At 37.3% G+C, this 20,832-nt stretch overlaps 2 protein-coding genes across 2 annotated transcripts; one reads left to right on the forward strand and one right to left on the reverse strand.

Moving 5' to 3' along the window:
• The first annotated feature begins 240 nt into the window (after nucleotides 1–240).
• Nucleotides 241–2,218, forward strand: LOC141439038 (uncharacterized). Its single transcript, XM_074103149.1, has one exon. The coding sequence runs from the start codon at nucleotides 335–337 to the stop codon at nucleotides 2,012–2,014; it is 1,680 nt and encodes a 559-aa protein (XP_073959250.1). The 5' UTR covers nucleotides 241–334; the 3' UTR covers nucleotides 2,015–2,218.
• Nucleotides 2,219–2,449: 231 nt separating this feature from the next.
• Nucleotides 2,450–3,667, reverse strand: LOC141439039 (uncharacterized). Its single transcript, XM_074103150.1, has one exon. It carries the CDS (start codon nucleotides 3,644–3,646, stop codon nucleotides 2,543–2,545), a length of 1,104 nt encoding a protein of 367 aa, XP_073959251.1. The 5' UTR covers nucleotides 3,647–3,667; the 3' UTR covers nucleotides 2,450–2,542.
• Nucleotides 3,668–20,832: the final 17,165 nt, after the last annotated feature.

Below are 20,832 nucleotides of genomic sequence, written 5' to 3' on the forward strand. Positions count from 1 at the left end.
TTCTATAAAATATACTCATCTGAAAACTGCAGTTGCAGCGACGCGTCAACTCCACGTGAAACATTTGTTACAAAGTGTAATCAAATACTTTTTTCGGTTGTTGATCTTTACATATAAAAACAATAAATATTTACTCAGTTTGTATTTGTCACCAGGCGATACAATGTTAGGATATGTCGACATTCTCGATGGTGCTCGCTCATTGTCGACGAAACAATGCAGTGTTGCACAAAGAAGTAATAAACATTTCATATAAACAAGATTAGAGACGGCCACTTCCAGTCTCCGCTGGCACTGGTTACTGGTTAACCGTAAATAATAAAATACATCAAAAATGTCTCGAGTAGTATTAGTACTGTTTTTTGCTACGCGAGTGAATCTACAACCCCAGTCTTATCAACATGAATTTTACGTTGCCAAACAATCTCGGGATAATTCCCAACCCGTGCAAACCGGGTACGTTTATAGCCAAAAGGATAATAATCCAGCTACTTTTGAAACTTTTGGTAGTCGTCCTAATGTGCAAATAGGTGATGGTGATGGTACTCCAACCAGATACAGTGCTATAACCATGAACAAGGCCCCTCGTGTTGAAATAGGAGCTAATGGATCTGGACATAGTGAATCGTTGGTGGAACAATATCCGGGTATGACAGCGATGCACAAGCATTTACCTTTGCCTTCTTTCGATATGCATGATAGTCATAGTCTTGGAAATTCTTTACTCAACGGAGTTACAGAAAGTACTATGCCATTCACGACAAAATCTTGGACTGAGCACTCCATAAACTATGAAATCGCAAAAGCAAAGTCGAAGTTCAGTGTCGATCCTTTAATGGCGATTAAGACGAAAAGTGATATAATGCAGAACAGAATGAAGTCTCTGATGCACTATAGCCGACCTTCGAGAACTCTTGAAGATAAGACACCTCGATATGACTATAATAGAGAGTTCCATATAGACGCTGATGATGTCAAAAGTTCTTCAAGGAATGAATATGAATGGTGGCCGTATTTTTTACATCATCCTTACGAATATGAACATATGAAAATAGATTCAGATATACAGAAAGCTAAAGAGAAAAGGTACGCTGTTGAATCGGCAGAGAGAGTGATTCCAGTTCATGAATCGCATGAAGACTATAATGATGGTTACGGTACATCAGTACATTCCGCTCCTAGATATCACAGAGCAATGAAAGCCGATAATCCTATAGCCGGAGATGAGCCTTTTCTTTCTTTTGTTTTAAATGATTATTTCGATAAAAATGCAGATGATGATCCTTTAGTATTTAAGGGCTTAGAATGGGGAACTGATTTTGATATGAGCAAGCACAGTGAACACAACTTTGGAAAAAGAGATAGTGGTTTCAACGATCCGAATAATTACGTAGATAATGAAGATCATATCGGTGCCCAAAATTTTAATGCAGTGAGTAAAAGTTTAGCAGAGTCTGCCACTGAAAAGGGTTATAAGAAGAAACATCAGTTCGATAATTATGAAAAAGGTGATACGCGGAAAGAAAATAGTAAAGCTGATCACAGGGATTCCGGAGACAAAAGGACACACTTTAAAGATTTTGTAGATCAGTTTGCCAATAAGTTCGGCGGAGAAGACCATAAAAGGCATTCAAATTTTGCGTTGAAAACAAATAAAGATAATGCTGAAAAAAGGAAAGGATTCCGCAGAGTGTACCACAAAGATGAATACCAAGAAGATAACGAATTTTTCGATAATACTGGCAACAGTGTTAAAGCTGAAGACAGTGGCAGTTCGACAACTCATTTGGGGGGTTCCGAGGCTGCTGTTCAATCTCATGCTGCTGCGACCGAAGGAACTACAACAAACAGCTTTAACAAAGCAGGAAACTCTGAACATAACAAATTCGAAAGCAGTCATATGGGGAATGATAATAAGCAAGGACTAGATCGCGACTTTAATAAGTACATAGATGTCGCAAAAGAGACTGCGCACAGTAACATTGCCGACTATTATGATAAATTTGTAGTGTAAACTATAGTTTAGAAAAAGTAACCATTGAACATTGAATTCAAAATAAGTGTAAATAACAATACGAACTTAAGTTTTACAAACATTCAATTCGAATGGAATTGAAAGGACTAAGATAATTGATGAAGTTTACCTACTTTTCCGTGTCACTTAGGTACTTACAAACTAAGACGTTGCAAAGTTCATATTAGGAATAAGGATTAACGTATGTAGCTTAAGAATAATTTTAATTTTATACGAAATTAATAATTAAGGTTCTTGTATTGCATGACAAATAAAATTGTGAATATATTTCTGTGATTTTATTTCCGTTTTCCATAGATACATCAAATTAAACAAAAATGAAATTATGTATAAGATAAATTAAGGAATGGATTACTGCTTTGTTATAAACTCACGCTTATACAATAAACTAAATGGTTGAAATAAAAACTTGGATATGCTTAACTTATTCTTTATTTTTAATATATCGTTGTTCCTTGATTAGTCTGATCAATTGTCAATTTTACAAAACAGTTGTCTAGTATCTCTCTAAAAATAAGCCATTGAGTCCGAGTTAGGTGAATTTGCATTCCATGTATGGTAGTCTTCCAGAGAATAGTCGTTGGGGTCGCTCAAGGCATTAGTCAAATGTGTAATAACTGGAACATTCACTGCAGCTGTAACCGAATGATTTTTCTCGACTGGCTTATTCGAAAAGTTTTTATTGCTTACAGTCCGTGTGGCCCGTACCTTATGAGAAATTTCTTTGTCTAAATTCTCATCGGCATCATCTAAGTCATCATCGTCATCGTCGTCATCATCATCGTCGTCGTATGCTCTATTATTAGGGGTCTTATCAGTAGTGCTACTACTTGGAAATTCATTACTATAGTCGTCTTCTTTCTTCAAATTGGGTTTATAAGGCACGATTGCTGGATATTCTCTTTTTTGTTTAACCTGCGGAGTTATCACAATTTTTGTACTAGGTACGACGGTTACGGATGGAACTGTCGAAGGTTTGTCTTTAGGTTTTTCTTCTTGCTTCTGAAATTCAGCTAGCACTTTATCTTCAATTTTCTTTAACCTCGGCTCTAATGGTTTACCTCTTCCTACGTATTCGTCATGGTTGACATCGAAATCGTAATCATCTACATTGAAGTCTTCGTCTTCATGTTCGGCTGCTGAGTCCATAAGTTTTGCCGGAAATTTATCAATGTTATTTTGAAAATCACTCTCGTCATTTAGTTCATAAAACTTAGGTATAGGTTTTTTAATAAATACTGTTTTGGGTTTACTGTTATCAGGCACTGATATTCTTGTATCGTATGCTAGGTAGTGATGGTCATTGGATTCTCTGGCGATTCGTGAACGCTGGGTCCGTATCCTAGTGGATCCGTTGATTTTAGTTTCATGTCTGATTTTCTTTATGTTTCCTTTACTGACTTCATTGTTGCCTTCATCTTCCTTAGAAAAATCCTTTAATTTATATAAAACTTTTCTTGCAACACGTTTGAATATCGTTGATTGTACAAGGTCGGGTTCAGGGGTTGTTTTGACCTTATCCGGGCTCTTCTCTAGTAACCGACCTTCCGACAATAAAAGGTAACTACCGATTATTGTGAACTGTAATATGAGAAGCTTCTTTACTTCCATGTCTGTGCGTGTCGAACTGCCGACTAGCGGATACACAATCATTCAATTGATAACGTAAACTTTAATGTTATTCTTTATTGTCTAAGGAAAAATTAAACAATGAACACTGTATTGACTAAAATGTTTCAAAACACACCGGGTGACGGTTCCTATTGTTTTGAAGAGAAAGATTTAGGTGATGTAACCTCTCTAGATGATCTCAATAAGATGAATGATCATGTATATTTTGTTTGGATGATAATTAGGGTACTTGCGAGATGAGGATCCAATGCTTAAAAAGTACAATCAACGAGAACAAGAAAGTGCTTATTCGGACATACATTTATCCTAACTGTTAGTAGATGCACTGCGACTACATTCCATTACCTATTGTCTTGCTTGTTTTTTATTGAAACAGATACAAACAACTAACAAAACATTTTAACAAGTAGGCGCATTTTGTTTACAAAACAAATTGATCAATAAATGTGCACAAGTAAACAATCTGGAATATTATAAGAGCAAACCGAAGATTCCGTTTGTTAGTGTGCAACAAGCGAAGATGAAGATCATATTAAAATTATTCAGTGCCTTGTTATATTTCAACTTTTTGTCTGTAGTTTCTACATACTATTTATTTCAAGACAAGCCCTCTGATAATGGATACGTCTCTCCAATGAATGGAGTGCCTTACGCGAACTATGGAAGCTTGCACATGAAACGATATTCTGGAAACACTGGCTCGAAATTTATGAGAGGCGAATCAGCGCACAACAGTGACTATAAGTTCAACGTTGTGAAGACTCCGACCCATAGTTTTGCTGTTCAATCTTGGAATGGGAACGATCGCAGCCTACAACTTATTACGGAATCCCCTGCGATTCTTGACAGACCTAAACATGAAGCTAAAGTGATTAAACCCGCTCAACGTGACAGCAGAGAAGAAAGTTTACCCAAAAAAGAGCCACTTCCTAATTCAAACGTCAACAGGGTTCAAGTAAACCCAAACAGTAATAATATGCATAACGATCATTACCAACCCCAAGTGAAAGAAAAGCCCCTAGAATCTTCATATGAAATGTACAAGACCTTGGAAGTTAATGTTAATAAGAGTCCAAAAGTGTCGAAAGTTAATAGAAATCGTTTCTCAGGATCCCTGTCCATTAATAGCTTTCCAAATTATTATCGTCGGCTCCAATCAGCTGCAAACATGGGCATGCATGGCCACAAGTCCGAAAAGTATAGTGAGACTAACGCTAACGCACCACTTCTTCACAAGATGTTAGAGAACATGAGCAACAATCTACCAGCTCGTAAGCCGAAGACCTACGACTTCAGAAAACGGGACACTTCTGGTAATGCAATTCAAATGTACGTAGTACCAAATCAGGTGATTAAGGATGAAGTTTTAAAATATTCGTCCAAAGAAATGGCCAATGAGCGTATAAAGAGCGCAGATTCTAACAGCTTTAGCGGTGCTGAGGTCAACGTGGTAACGAATGATAAACCGTACGCTGTGTTTTATAGAATGAACCCTGTGGCTTTGGCGGGGCCGGAGGAAATCGCAATGAATACTATGGATGTGGATCCCCCCGTGAATAAAGAAGCAGCTAACACAAACGCTGAAAATGATGTGTCTCATCATCGAGACAACATGCATCATGGCAGTGTGAAAATACACAAAACAATCAAGAATTATTCAAGCTTTAAGAAATATTAGCATGCATTAGATTTATTATTTAATCGTTGTGTTTTCAATGCAGGTTGTTATAATAAATCATTACTTACATTAGATGCAGTTTCTAAACTCTCAGAGAGATGTTCTAAAGTAGTATTTATAGTTCCTATCCATGATAAACCATAAGTGTTCCTTGAGAAAGTAGCAAAAAGTTGTTTGTAAATTTGTTGAAATGTAGGTATTGGCTATGAAATTTAAGAGAAGTCTATCGACCTAACAATAAGCTGTTAATAAAATGAATTAAATTGTATACTTATCTTTTCGCGAGTAAAGTTACCTTATACATAAATGAACTTATCTTATTTTTGGGGTTCCGTGCCCAAGAAGGAACTTATACGTTGTCTGTATATCAGACAAGCTCCTCTTTTTCAGGAACGCATGAAAGTATAAAACTGTGTTTCCACCAATAATGCGCGAGGATGTGTTGCGAGGAATATGTTTTTCATTAGGTAACCAATAGAAACGCTTCATTTACCTCGCCTTGCTCCGCTCAGCTGTTTCTACCAGAGATGTGCTGTGCGAGGCGAGGTAAATGAGCGTTGCTATTGGTTCATGAGAATCACATTCCTCGCAACATATCCACGCACATTATTGGTGGACGCAGCTTTAAGGGGGTTGCTCTTCCATACAAACCTACGGACACCCCGCATAGCTTCCACGGACATGTTTTCTTAGAGGATTTTTTGAGAATAGTAAATTATGGATATGCTCTTCAAGCAAAATCCAAAAAAAGTAACTTTATTGCATCAAAAGTGCAGCGTGATGCAGTAAATTTTGATGCATTTTACCATTGTATGAGTACAACTGACAGTGTTCGCAGCGAGCATGTAGTGACATCTTATATGGGTGCGTGAGTCAATGTCACAAAATCAAACTATTGTAAATAGGTATCGACTATTTCGTGTGGTCACGTGACCATCACCTTTGGCTCAGATAATACGACAACTAAATGAAGAAAGCATGAGATCACTGAGAGATCAAGTTCAAGTTTCTGAGTCTAGTATTTACTTTTTTTGTTTTTAAATCTGTTATTTTCGGAAGTTGAAACGCCTAAACTATTATTTCTGATTAATGCAAGGACGCAAACTGTAAGTAAGACGAAAAATAGGTAAGTTACTTTAAAATTGTCATTTAAAATAATAATTATTTAAGTAACAGACCCAGTCCTCGGCAAAAATTATAACATTGCATACTTTACATACATTATAATGCGGTGCTTCGATCTAGGATAAGTGGTTTAAATTCAACTTACAAATTCTGAACAGATATTAGTTATTTACTCTTACGTAGACAGTAGCGCCACTAATTTATATAAAGCATATTTATTCTCACAATAAAAGGTGCTAGGTGTAATCACTAAACTCATTAGTTAAAAAATAAGGTCTACATTCAACATACATTGCATGTGTATGTATGAATATCAAGTTTTACAGTGAGGCTCAAATAAATTCCTACATATCACGGCATTTTTACGGCCGCTAAATCTAGGCTCGGTGAATAAAAAGGTTTTCACAATCGAAGTAGTTTTCGTACCTTTTTTATTATTATTACTGGCTAGATAAGTACAATTTAAACGTCATTATAATACATTTTTATCACAACGTCAAGTCAATGAGATTGATATTCAAAAGCAATTATGTTTGAATAATTATGGTTTGAACACAAATCAAGAAGTCAAAAAGTTGGCGGACGAGAGGAAATTAGCAAGAGTGCAACTCTTAAACTATTTATGTATTGGATATTGGATACACGGGTATGTTTATTTTATCATTTTTGTCAGAAACATTAATATTTGTTACAAGAACACCAGAGGCAGGGCTGTAAAACTTTCATTCCTACTGGGTGGCCAAAGTATGGCTTATCGTGTGTACCAAACTTGTGGCCTGCAGCAACCTACTACGAAAACATACCAAATTTCCCTAACTCTTAGTAGCGTCGTGAACATTTTCACTCCATAGAAGTAAGTCGCTTCCCACCGTCTGTCTGCATATGTACGAGTATGTACTGTATGTACTCTATTATGAAGTGATTCAAGATTTTTTATTTTATTTATAAGTGTGAGAAACGGCAGGGGTTATGGTTTTGGAGCGTATGTATGGTCATTTCTTTCGCACGCTATGCAACAAGGCCTTGATGCATCTTAACAAGTAAGACAACAAACAACAACAAGACAAGAAAATAAGTCTTTGTTAGGAGTGACACAGGTTGTTAATTTTATGCGTATGTGAGTCTGTCTGTGTATCTTTCCGTCGGCCCATCCGTTCGTCCGTCTGTCGATCCGTCCATCTGTCTGTCCGTCTGTCTGTCCGTCTGTGTTTCGAAGTGAACACTACATCATTAGTCCAGTGATGACATATGGATCCGAGACGTGGTGCTTTACTTTAGGCCTTATAAATAGGCTCAGAGTTGCTCAGCGAGCTATGGAGAGAGCTATGCTTGGGGTTTCTCTACGGGACCGAATCAGAAATGAGGAGATACGTAGAAGAACAAGGGTCACCGACATAGCCAAGCGAATCAGCTCGTTGAAGTGGCAATGGGCGGGCCATATAGCACGGAGAGCGGATGGCCGTTGGGGCCGAAAAGTTCTCGAGTGGAGGCCGCGGATCGGCAAGCGCAGCGTAGGACGTCCACCAACAAGATTGACGGATGACCTGGTTAAAGCCGCAGGTTCACGGTGGATGCAGGCCGCTGCCAGCCGAAGCAACTGGGGGGGAGGCCTATGTCCAACAGTGGACGTCCTACGGCTGAGATGATGATGATGATGATGATGATGGTGAATAAAGTTGTACCAACTGTACTTTAGTCGAAAATTTTACTACGACCTTTAAAATTTATAAGTATTTTATTGATAATTAGAAGCAGAGTCTTGGGAAATAGCTCATGTTAGGAAATAGAGAGATTAGAAGAGGTATCGTTAGATTTGTCTCTGTTAGGCACTCCTAACACAGGTGTCACTACACAGGTTGTTAATTTTATGCGTATGTGAGTCTGCAGTCCTGGATTTATAAATAGGCCGTATAGGCCGCGGCCTAGGGGCGGCAGATTTAAAAAAATATTATTTTAGAAAGTTACATAGGGCGGCGGATATAAAGTGGCCTACACTCATAAAAAAACATAAATCCGCCACTGTGAGTCTGTCAGTGTACCTTTCCGTCGCCTCATTCGTCCGTCCGTCTGTTGATCTGTCCATCTGTCTGTCCGTCTGTCTGTCTGTCTGTCTGTGTTTCGAAGTGAACACTACATCATTGTTCTATTTTTTTAATCATTGCTTACCAACGCACACACCAAACCTTTTATCCTAAAAAGCTGAAATTTAAGATAAGGAAAATATGGGATTTATTATGTACCTACATAAAATTCTACTGGTTCGTAACTATTATTTAGTTTTTAGGGTTCCGTACCTAAAAAGTGCCAACGGAACCCTATTGCTGAGACTCCGCTGTCTTTCTGTCTGTCTGTCCGTCCGTCTGTCACAGGGCTCTATCTCTTGAGTCGTAATAGTTAGACACTTTAAATTTTTACAGGTTATGTATTACTGTGGCCGCTATAACAACAAATACTCAAACCAGAATAAAATAAATATTTAAGGGCGGCTCCCATACAACAAACGTGATTGTTTAGCCGTTTTTTGCATGATGTTAATAACGGCAACAGGTAGACGCTTGAAATATTCACAGAATATTTAGCTGTATAATTACTTTAAAAATAAATAAATAAATTAAAATAAAACAAATATTTAAGGAGGACGTCCATACAACAAACTTGTTTTTCTGGCCGTTTTTTTTTTGCTTATGTCTAATGTTGTATAGATAATGGTACGGAACACATCGTGCGCGAATCCGACTCGCACTTGGCCAGTTTATTTTTAATACCCAAGGTAGGTAGCATGGAATTCAATGTTATATATTTAATTTTACAACTCTATCTCCATATCACTAATCTCTGTAAATTGACATGCAGGCAGAAAGGAATAGCAAAAATCTAAATTCAATATCAGGATATTTTGAAAAAGATAAGTATTGTTCACAAACCGATCTTAATGACGATGATACGCTGTCCGTCCGTCTATTTCTATAGGATTACTTAAAACTGAAGCAAACTGAAGTGGCAGTGGGCCGGCCATATCAGCCGAAGAACCGATAACTGCTAGGGTAAACGAGTAAAAGCCTAGCGTGGCGTGGGACGCCCTCAGACTAGGTGGAGTGATGATCTTCACTGGGTAGCTGACAGTAACTGGATGAGAGTGGCTGAGGATCGTGCTCAGTGGCGTGCAATTGGAGACGCCTATGTCCAGTAGTGGGCTAAGATAGGCCGATAATGATGATGATGATGATGATGACTTAAAATAAGACAATAATCCCACTCATATTATAAATGCGAAAGTTTGTTAGTCTGTTTGTTTATTTCTTTATTACCTTTTCACGTCTAAATCGTTGAACCGATTACGATGAAATTTGGGATACAGATAGTTTGAGTCCCGTAGAAAAACATAGGGTAGTTTTTTTTAATCACATAATTCCCGCGGAATAGCTATAAACGAATTCTACGCGGACAGAGTTGCGTGCAACAGTATGTACATTAGGGAATTTACCTACTGATAGTCTGATTTACGTCCTTATGCTGTAACTAAAAGGCATCGGTCACTTTATTCGTACACCTAGGTATCTTATTGTCTGTCTGCTAATACTATTTCTGTATTTATTAATGCACAATTCCTTTCAGATTCAATGCTAACTAACTGCATATAACTTTGCCTGGAATCATTATATTGCTGAAAGTAGCTATGGTGCTGTCATGCAATATTCAAGGTGAAGAAAAGAAGAAACGTTTAATGTTGATATGCAAGAAATTTAGGAATATCCGACTGATTTATTTATTAACGCTGTGTTACAAAGTTTGTTCTAAATAAATATGAAATAAAGTCTTCGTAGGCATCTTTCTTTTAGCGTTCCGTGGTTGGAAATTTTAGTGGAGATTCTAAAAACAAGAATACCAACAGGTATGTAGTTTTTATTTGTTGAATGAAACTACAGTAATTTCAGATGATGAGATAATAGGGGTACATATATATAAAGTACTATAAAACCGTACAACTTTGACCTTTGAGATAACTTTGCCCAAGTTGTCATTTTTTTAAATATCTGAAATAAAACAAAATTGACTGATTTGTGACCACTTTGTGACATGCACATTTCTAAATATTTTTGTATATTTTTTTCCCTTTTGTCACGAATAAATCTTTTCTTTCCCTTGATATTAGAATATTTCTTTATTCCTGACGGGAGTTACTTCTCCTTTTTAGGGTTCCGTACCCAAAGGGTGCCAACGGGACCCTATTGCTGAGACTCTGCTGTCTGTCTGTCTGTCTGTCTATCTGTCCATCCGTCTGTCACAGGGCTTTATCTCTTGAGCTGTAATAGCTACCCGTGTGATGTCGGGTTAGAATTAGACCTCTCCATTTCTTCCGTGGATGTCGTAAGAGGCGACTGAGGACCGTAGGCCACAGGCTAGCAACCTGTCACTATTGTACCGTTTTTGTCAAACTTAAAACGTAAAATTGCTAAAAGTGGCTCCGAAGCTGTAACGTTTCGTGTGCTTTGCCTACCCCATTTAGGCATACATGTTTGTGTGTACTAGACACTTGAAATGTTGACAGATTATGTAGGTATTACTGTGGCCTCCATAACAACAAATACTAATAATAAAGTAAGTAAAATTAAAAATATATGGAGTTGTCATACAAGAAACGTGTTTTTTTCCAGCGTTTTTTGGTTACTAGGCGTTGCTAAAACTTATAGTGAACTGTTTTAAAAACATTGTACGTACGGAACCCTTCGTATGTACGAGTCCGACTCGAACTTGACCTTTTTTTATCCTGCTAAGGCCTTTTTGTTACAGCTTATATTTAACTCCGCGGGCAAAATAAATATGAAGGGCAAAATTGGACGGTTTTATAGTACTAAAAAAATAGTCTTCTATTTATAAAAGAAAACGAACGACCAATAATTGAAGGATTTTAAATTGTGTTTATGTATGTAGGTAAATTATTTGATGGTGTTACATGACTCTCATGCAGCTCGTGAATTTGCTGCTCTGTATGTATGTGTGTTCTGGTGTTCTAAGTGACGATTAAATATTCACAGAACAAAAACAACCAAAATATCTAAATATCTTACGATATTAATGTTTATTTGTTAGGCCTTTACCATATGTAATTTGACTTTTTATGAAAGTGTAGTAGGGAGGATTTCTGCATGACACACACACGTGTCGCACAAACACAGTTGTCTTGCACTTGTGTTTGCGGAGTGGCAAAGGAAAACGAAGTTATTAATATGATTCAATCAAATAAGTTTACACTTTATGACCTAGTCTCTATCACTTCGTGTTTGAACTGAAATAAGACTCAGAAAACAAGTAAACGATAAGTTGGGAGATCACTAATGGTATTTTTTCAGGAACGCGGTGAGGTATCAGCGGCAATTTCTCGTTACCTTTATCAAATACCTTGCTACCCTTTAAAGTAGTGATAAAATCAAACTTCTATTTCAACGCAAACAAATTGTATAATTTTATGACACAGTCATTGAAATAGTACATTACTGCAAAGACCAGTAAGTAAGCCATAAAGCTTGTATAGTGCTTTTCTCAAAAATGATGACGATGATGATGATGACGAGGATGATGATTGTTAGTGATGGTGACGATGATGGTCGTTGATGGTGACGGTGATGATGATGATTGTTAGTGATGATGATGGTCGTTGATGGTGACGATGATGATGATGATTCTATAATGATGATTTTAATGATGATGGTGATGATGATGATGATAATGATGATGGTTGTTGATGATGATTTTGATGATGATGCTGATGATGATGACGGTTGATTGTGATTATTATGATGATGTAGATGATGTAAATAATATAGATGATAATATAGACGACGTAGATAATGATAATGATGATGATGCAGATATGTATATGATGATATTGATGATGATGACGATGATGATGATGTAAATTATGTAGATGATGATGATGATGATGCTGAAAACGATGATGATGATTGGGGCAGAACAAACATGACATGTACCTATGTAATATTTCTTCTGACATGTGTAATATTTGTAACACCTGTGTAAGTTCCTGCGGATTAAATAATTTCATTTTATTTCATTTCATGATGGTTAGGATGTCGATGACGACGATTTATATGATGATGATGATGAAGATGGTTGATTGTGATCATTATGATGATATAGTTGATGTAAATTATGTAGATGATTATATAGATGAAGTAGATGATGATAATGATGATAATGCAGACATGTATATGATGTATATGATGATATTGATGATGATGACGATGATGAAGATGTAAATTATGTAGATGATGATGTAGAAGATGATAATAATGTAGATGGTGATGATGCTGAAAACGATGATGATGATTGGGGCAGAACAAACATGACATGTACCTGTGTATGTTCCTGCGAAATAAATAATTTCTCACCCTGGAGATCGCATAGATCGATATTTACTTGACATCTTATTCCGAAACTTATTTATTATTTTGTCACTAGTAACGTGCTAGCACAAGTCTTTTCGCGATAGTTTTAATCTTCTTCTGCGTGAAACATAAACATTGTAGTAGAAAAATAGTAGAATTATTATATGTTCAATTTTTTTAACAAACGAGTTGGTGTTATGCTCTATGTCACAGGATGACTAAATATTGACTATCCATATCGATAATAATATCACTCATGTTTAGACTTTGCTCATGTCTAGCTTTAGAGACATTCTTGACTGAGCCGGCCGCGATAACTGTAGTAGGTAGTATGGCGTTCTTTTTCGAGTGTCATTGCTACTGAACTGTCAGGTTGCCTTACAGAAGAAAAGGAAACTCGTGTAAAATGACAATCTCGCATACAGATACCCAGAATCAAGAACCAAAATCAGAAGAATTGTATAAGCTCATATATTGATAATTTTTTATTGTGAGCTTACTTTTTTTTAAATATGTGTAACTATTATTACAAATTATATATTTTTAAGCTTCTGGTACCTTGACTTTTGTATTTAGGACTATTGCATGGTAGGTGCACGCGGCTATTAGCTAGTTTTATAAGATCTCCGCTTACAAATTGTATCTTTCGCGTCACTGCTTTCATTATAGTGGCATCATAATAATGTTTGATTTTGAGTTTGCATTACATTATAGGCACTAAGTAAGTATAGAAGTTAGGTTGGTCAAAACTGTCTTATTGGCTGTACATTAATTTTCACCCAATCTAGTGTCCCAAATTTCAAATTTGTCAATTTTCAAAATCACTCAATATGCCTGACTGAAATGTTTTGAATGAAATCTGGGCCATATTGTCCGAAATAAAGGTCTTTACTTATTATTGTAATAGCTGGTTCAGATTTTCGATCACGAACCCATCTGGACCCGGTCATTTGAAAGGCATGGGACCACAGCCAACATATCTAATATAGATGAGATGAGCAGAATTTTGGAGGTCTATCCCCTAATACACTATAAGGATGTGCTAGCGGACAGGCCTCTACAGTTGTCAGATCCGAACAGTAATTCACATGGAGTGGGCTATGGCGTTATAGGATGGAGTGAGATAACGGACACCTACCATTCTAATTTTTCCAATATCATATAAATTGTACTTTTAGTAGACGGTGACATGCCGTTCACTAAATGGGCCGCTCAAACTATTGATCCCCCGGAACAACGAGGTGTAGTATAATATAATGCTTCAAAAATGTGTTTCACATACTTTTATTCTGACCTAGAAAGACGTGTAATAGTATGTGATATTTTTGATTGGTTCGATTGCATCGAAATAAATACTTGAATAATTTAGTGGTTTCGGTGTTACCAGGTTCCTTGACCCTTGATGCGTGGCTTTACTGGTACGTCCATGAGGCATATGTGCTATATGACCAGTGATGTAAATAATGGAGTTGTTCTTTCAATAAATAATAAACTTTATTACATACATTATAATAATTATTTTTATTCTTGAACCACATTTAGATATTGTTGATTGACTGGACAGCGGGAATATTTAACTTGTATCACAGTTTATACCTTTTTTTTGTTCTCAAAGTATTAGCTGAATCTAATGCCGACGTTGTTCACTAGCAGACCTGACCCCCTGATCCTGATAATTATTCTCAAACGCTGTCTAATGCGACATACTGCATTTTACTTACCCCAAAGAAAAGATTGTATGGTAGAACTGCAACTGTCACAGGCGGAACGGCAGTGATGGGCCTGGTAATTGCAGCCTGCTCGCGTGCTCGGACAGATGAGAGGAATAGAGCAACAAAATAATTAAAAGAAACTGGAATTAATCAAAATACCACGCACAGGACTTATCACGCTAACACACACGAGTAATATTTACCTCGATGTTTCGGCAACATTACAGTGGCCGTGGTCACGAGTAGACTGAAGTGTGGGGTGTCAAGTCTGCCTAGCAGCGCGAGTCCTTCGAACTACCCGCACTTGGTCATTTTTATTTGTCACCCCACACTTCAGTCTACCCGTGACCACGGCGACTGTAATGTTGCCGAAACGTCGAGGTAAATATTACTCGTGTCTAAAAATATATTGTTTCCAAAATAGTTACTTGATTTATAATGCATAATATTTGGCATGATAATTGGGATATGAATTTACTGTACCAGCGGGAAAATTACAAATTAATTATACCCACTGCCCGGTCAACCAGACTAGTTAGCCGTAGATCCTACAGGCAAAGAGCGCTCAAAAAGTAGCAAAGTAAATACATTCCCTTTTTACTCTTAGTATTTGAGGACATGTATAGTTATTTTCACACCTCTCCTTCAGAAAAGTAACTTTTCCTCCCTGACGAGAGGGAGCAAAGTGGAACTTTTCTGTTCAAGGCTTTTCTAAGTATTTTATTGCAAATGCAATTTTTTGAAGTTGATAATTGTAAAGCCACGCCATTTTCTATGCTGGTTGTTCTTTAATAATATTTAGAATTTACTTCTTTCAAGTTTCTTAATGCTCGGTGTGAAAAGTTGTATGAGCGACTCGGGAGAAAAATTATTTTCATCTTGTGCGTTAACACTTGAATCCCTCATTACGCTCAGGATTCTACTTTAGAATCCTTCGCTACATTCTGGATTCTACAATAGAATCCTGAGCGTAGCGAGGGATTCTAAAGTAGAATCCTGAGCGTAATGAGGGATTCAAGTGTTAACGCCCAAGATGAAAATATTTTTGCTCCCGAGTGGCTCATACAACTTTTCACACCGAGCATTAAGAAACTTGAAAATAACAAATTCTTAATATTATTAAAGAAGCATAAGCATAAGCATAGAAAATGGCGTGGCTTTACAATTATCAACTTCAAAAAATTGCATTTGCAATAAAATACTTAGAAAAGCCTTGAACAGAAAAGTTGCACTTTGCTCCCTCTCGTCAGGGAGGAAAAGTTACTTTTCTGAAGGAGAGGTGTGAAATAGTTATTTGTGTCACAAGGGAGCAAAATGGTATAGAAAATGACGTGGCTTTCCAATTATTAACTTAAAAAAATTGTATTTGCAATAAAACACTTAGAAAAGCCTTGAACAGAAAAATTGCACTTTGCTCCCTCTCGGTAGGGAGGAAAAGTTACTTTTCTGAAGGAGAAGTGTGAAAAAAACTATTTGAGCATTTCTAAATAAAGTTTGTAAATTTGATTTGCGACTCCTATTTGTGATAAAAAATTGCAGGTATGTAGAGTGAACGATACTGAGTCGTAATAACATAGTCTCTCAAAATGTCCCAATTGGTTTGTATGGAAATTTCCTGTTTTGTTACCAAAACTATGGATTTGCGGTAACAAAAAAGGAACTTTCCATACTAATTAATTGGGACATTTCGGGAGACTATGTTATTTAAACTCAGTGAACGATTCACTCTATCTACCTGCAAATTTTTCCCAAATCGGTGTCGCAAATCAAATGTACAAACTTTTTTAGAAATGCTCATTTTAGCACTGTAGCTTGCTGTGACAAAGTACCAAACTTTTCAGCTACCTATGAGCTTGACTGCTTCGAATTAGGTTTGATGCAACATCTGTCTCCGATGATGACGTGTCAGCTAAACTGAACGTTCCCGTAGTCTGCAAATACGACGGACTATTTGCGGTAGTTATAGTTCATTCACAAGACCTTGAAGAAAGAACTGCGTTATTTTTCCGCCTTTGTACCTTTGCAAGAACTGAAGATGCTACTGCGAAAGGAACAAAGACAAAAAAATAAACGCAGTTTTTCCTTATAGTCTTGTAAAGGAACTAATGCAAAAAAAACGCAGTAGTTCCATCGCACGAACATCCAAAGGAAGCACTGCCAATAATCCAGTACGCACGACTACAACTCTGCTGGATCGGATAAAAATCCTAGCAGATAATACTTACAATAGGTAGTTATATGATACGAATTGACAACTGTTTTCGACTCGAAGGTAACAAAGGGAGTGTAGATGATTTTGGAACTGCTCGTAGTCTTCGGCTGATTGTGCCAAATCATCGGTTATGATTATCCTAACAAAATCAATTTATAGAGATATGTAGGTACAAAATTAGCACGGGATAGTTTTTTACCGCAATTTGATACCAGTTATCGGCGAGTGGGTGAACTTTTGCTGTTATGTAAGTATTTCGTAAGTATTTATTTATACCTATAAAGGCAAAACATGGCCTAAAAATGCATGAGATTTGGCAAACATACAATTGGAATTATGGAATACTCCTTGAGGATCGCAGAGGTGCAAGAAGTTTTTTTTTTAATTCGAATACCTACACTACAGAATAGATTTTTTTCTTCAACGGGAGCGAAGCCGCGGGATTCAGCTAGTAATTATATATACGAACTGAGAAATCCAGATGCAGAAGCCTAGATAAACTCTTCGTCAACTCTTTTCATGGTTAGCAACTTATTAATAATTGATATTAGCAGCTTATGATTACTAATTCTCTACCAAAAGTCTTACCACAGAAATTGAGTGATGATGATGATGATAATTAGGTTAGTAAACTCTGTATGCTTTTTATTACCTCTTTTGATAGAAAGAGCTTACACGAAGCACTGTTCATAAAATATTAGGTATGTCTAAAGGCACTGTTACACATGCTCGTTACTAGCATGCTTATAAGAATGCTTATGAGCATGTTCATGGACTGAAGCAAACGCGTTCACACTTGCTTATTACCTTTCCCCCTTCCACCCCGTCTCGAGCTTGCGACTAATAAGCATGCTCGATAGTAGCATGTCCTGTTCACACATGCTACTAGTTAGCATTTGCTCAATAGTAGCATGCTTTCTTGCTACTAAAGAGCATGTGTAACAGTGTCTTAAGGGACTTTGGCCTTACGGATGCCCTTGATAAACTTGATTGCCTGTGCATTTCTGTGCGTGTCGTACAAGGTGACTAAGAGCCCTGGTGGCAGCGCTCTCTATTGCTAACTACGAATTCCAAACTCCAGCTCTGCGGCGTGGAAGGTAAGGACAAACCACCGCACTATTTTCCCAAGAAACTCGTCCTGTACATTTGCTACCGATTTTCAACCGACGACCATGACCACATTAGCAAGAGTAGTAACTACGAAAAGTAACTATAAATATAACCTGAATAATAGCAAGACCATCAACCAAGACAAGAAACCGTGGTCAGAATCTTGGTAATTTCTCAATTTATCGTACACATATTATGAACACTTGAAAGGCGTTTGGCTCGTATTATAATATGCGAACAGTTATCCAAGACCCTGCTTCTAATTATCAATAAAATACCTATAAATTTTATAGGTCGTAGTAAAATTTTCGAGTAAAGTACAGTTGGTACAAAATTTCGTGACTCGATAAAAAAATGTGAATATTACTCGAAGGAGTACCCCGATCGGGTAGCTAAGTGTCGCAATAGACTTTCGCTAGCTGGCGCTGTCTATTTGAGTGTGTGCGTGAGCTCCTAGTGTCCGTATACGGCCGCAATTGACGTTCAAAGTAAAGCACCTCGTTTGCGGCTTTGGCGGAATATTTCATTTCGAGTGTGGGGTCAAAAAATCGGTTACGCTTAGATACTCCCGCCACTAGTTTTTGGTGAAATAATTCTTCATAATTTACGAAAAAAACTTGAAAAAAGGAACTATTGATAACAGCGCCATCTAACGGGACATTGCTCATGAGCTAACCAGGAGCAAACCCCTTAAGTTGAAATTATATAAAACACGGGTCTGCAACCCTTGGGAGCTTCCAACAAATTAAGTTCTTGGTCAAAAGATACAACCTTTTCAAATCAAAAACCGTTTACAAACACTTGAAAAAACCATGAAATTTGGTGAGAAGTAGCCCTCACAGCTCAAATGGGTCAATCTTTTATATTGTAGCTGGTTGCCATGGTAACTTCTCCTGGGTCACTTATTAAAAGTATGATTTTATGGGGTACAAATTCACTAAAAGTTAGGAGTTGTGACAGTTTTAAGGCAATAGGCAAGCAATAGGGCATATTAGGCAAAGCTCTGCGCAGGAGGCGACACTACTAGCACAAACCCTAAAGAAACGGCCATGACAACGTCAGTTCTCTTAATATTTTGTCGCCATGACGGATCATGACCAAAGAGTATTAATACCTATAGAAATCATGACATATTTCAAAATATTTGTGAGTAACAAAATAAATGATATTTACATCGATAGTAGAAATAATATGATATTACGGCATCCTACGGACATTTAAGATACTCACTTGCTCGTTTGCCATCCAGTTGAATAAAAAAAAAAAAAAAAACTCGAAAAACATTAACCATAAACATATGTTATGTGCTAGTGCTGCACTCTGACGGGATAAAATTGCAGTAATATTCCCTATTCCTTCGTGGCTCAATCTGGCTCACCTCCTAAGCATGCTGGTAGTATACATTGCAAACATTTTTTCATCACACTTGCTCGTAAACAGTGTCGTAACATGCAGGCTACCTTGGTTGCAACCCCCCAAATAAAACCCTCGACCTTAAAGTGCTTGTCATGAAACCATGGACATGTTTCCTCACGATGTTTTCCTTCACCGTAAAGGTCGTGGTAAATTTTAAAGGTAATTCCGCACATGAATTTCGAAAAACTCAGAGGTGCGAACCGGGGTTAGAACCCACGATCCTCTGCTTGAGAGGCCATAGGTCCAACCACTCGGCTCAATAAAATAGAGTATTTTTTAAATATTTTCCATAAAAAAGTTCCACTATCATCCCTGCCTATGCGAGGGCTTGTGCCGTAGTTCCCACGCGGGCCCAGTACGGATTACGAACTTCACACGCACCATTGAACACTCCGCAGGTTTGTACAGGTTACCTCACGATGCTTTCCTTCACAGTAAAACTCGTGGTAAATTCTAAAGTTATTTCGCACATGAATTTTTAAAAACTCAGAGGTCAACCCAAGGCCACGAGCCGCGGTTTCCACTAGAACACCGCAGTAAAAAAGTACAAGACAAAAACAATCAGGACCCTCAGTGCACAAAATCATTGACATTATTAGTTTTTAAATTGTTTATTACTATTGTTCAAAAAATCTGAAATTGCGACATATTCTTAGGTTTTATAAAGACAATCAAGCTTTTCCACGGGACTTTTAAAATTTTCATCTAGCAACCTACCTTATTACACATTGGCCTATTATGGTTACATGCTTACCGGTTTGTCGAACGGCATTGTTGAAGAATAAATGTAGAGCAATATTCCTACAGTTAAATCACCTCATCAATTTTATTGTTTACTATGTTTACCCGCGGCTTTGCACACATATCATTAGATTCGGCAGCTGAATTTGAATTCCGAGATTTTAATAAATTCCCCTGGGAATTTCCAAAAATTACATCGTGGTCTCTATTGACGTTGCATTATAAACAACAGTGACTAATTTCATGACTATTACCCAGCGGATGAGATTTCGAGATTACACCCCGATCCCTTAGGAATATCGGGATAAAAGTAGCCTATATGTTATTCCAGATATCCAGCTATCTTCATACCAAATCTGTCCAGGCATTTTAGTTTGAAGGAGTGACAAACATACGCACACATACAAACTTTTGCATTTATAATACTAGTAGGACTAGTATGAAAGTAGGATGTATTAAACACTGTGAAATCGTTGAAACTCTCCGAAATCTGAATGGCCTTGAAACCTCTATATAGTAACGCACCTATAAATGCAATATATTTTGTTTAATTTTAAAACTAATTGAAATAGGTACGAGGCGTTTCTTGGCCGGTCAGACGTCCTTCCCTCGACACGAGAGCATGTCTTTTATTGGCCGAACGCGCAACTATGCACCGAATAAATTAAACGTAGTTTTTCTACCATTGACACAGAAGTGCATTGGCCAATCTAGCTCGAATCGGGCCAGTTATGAATGTCAATGCTCCAGCATAACGTCCCTAT

Source organism: Choristoneura fumiferana, chromosome 20, assembly GCF_025370935.1.
Source record: "Choristoneura fumiferana chromosome 20, NRCan_CFum_1, whole genome shotgun sequence".
Classification (NCBI taxonomy): domain Eukaryota; kingdom Metazoa; phylum Arthropoda; class Insecta; order Lepidoptera; family Tortricidae; genus Choristoneura; species Choristoneura fumiferana.

Bases quoted from the DNA above. Each gene is read 5' to 3' on its own strand.
- LOC141439038 (XM_074103149.1), top strand. From the start codon at position 335: ATGTCTCGAGTAGTATTAGTACTGTTTTTTGCTACGCGAGTGAATCTA.
- LOC141439039 (XM_074103150.1), bottom strand. From the start codon at position 3,646: ATGGAAGTAAAGAAGCTTCTCATATTACAGTTCACAATAATCGGTAGT.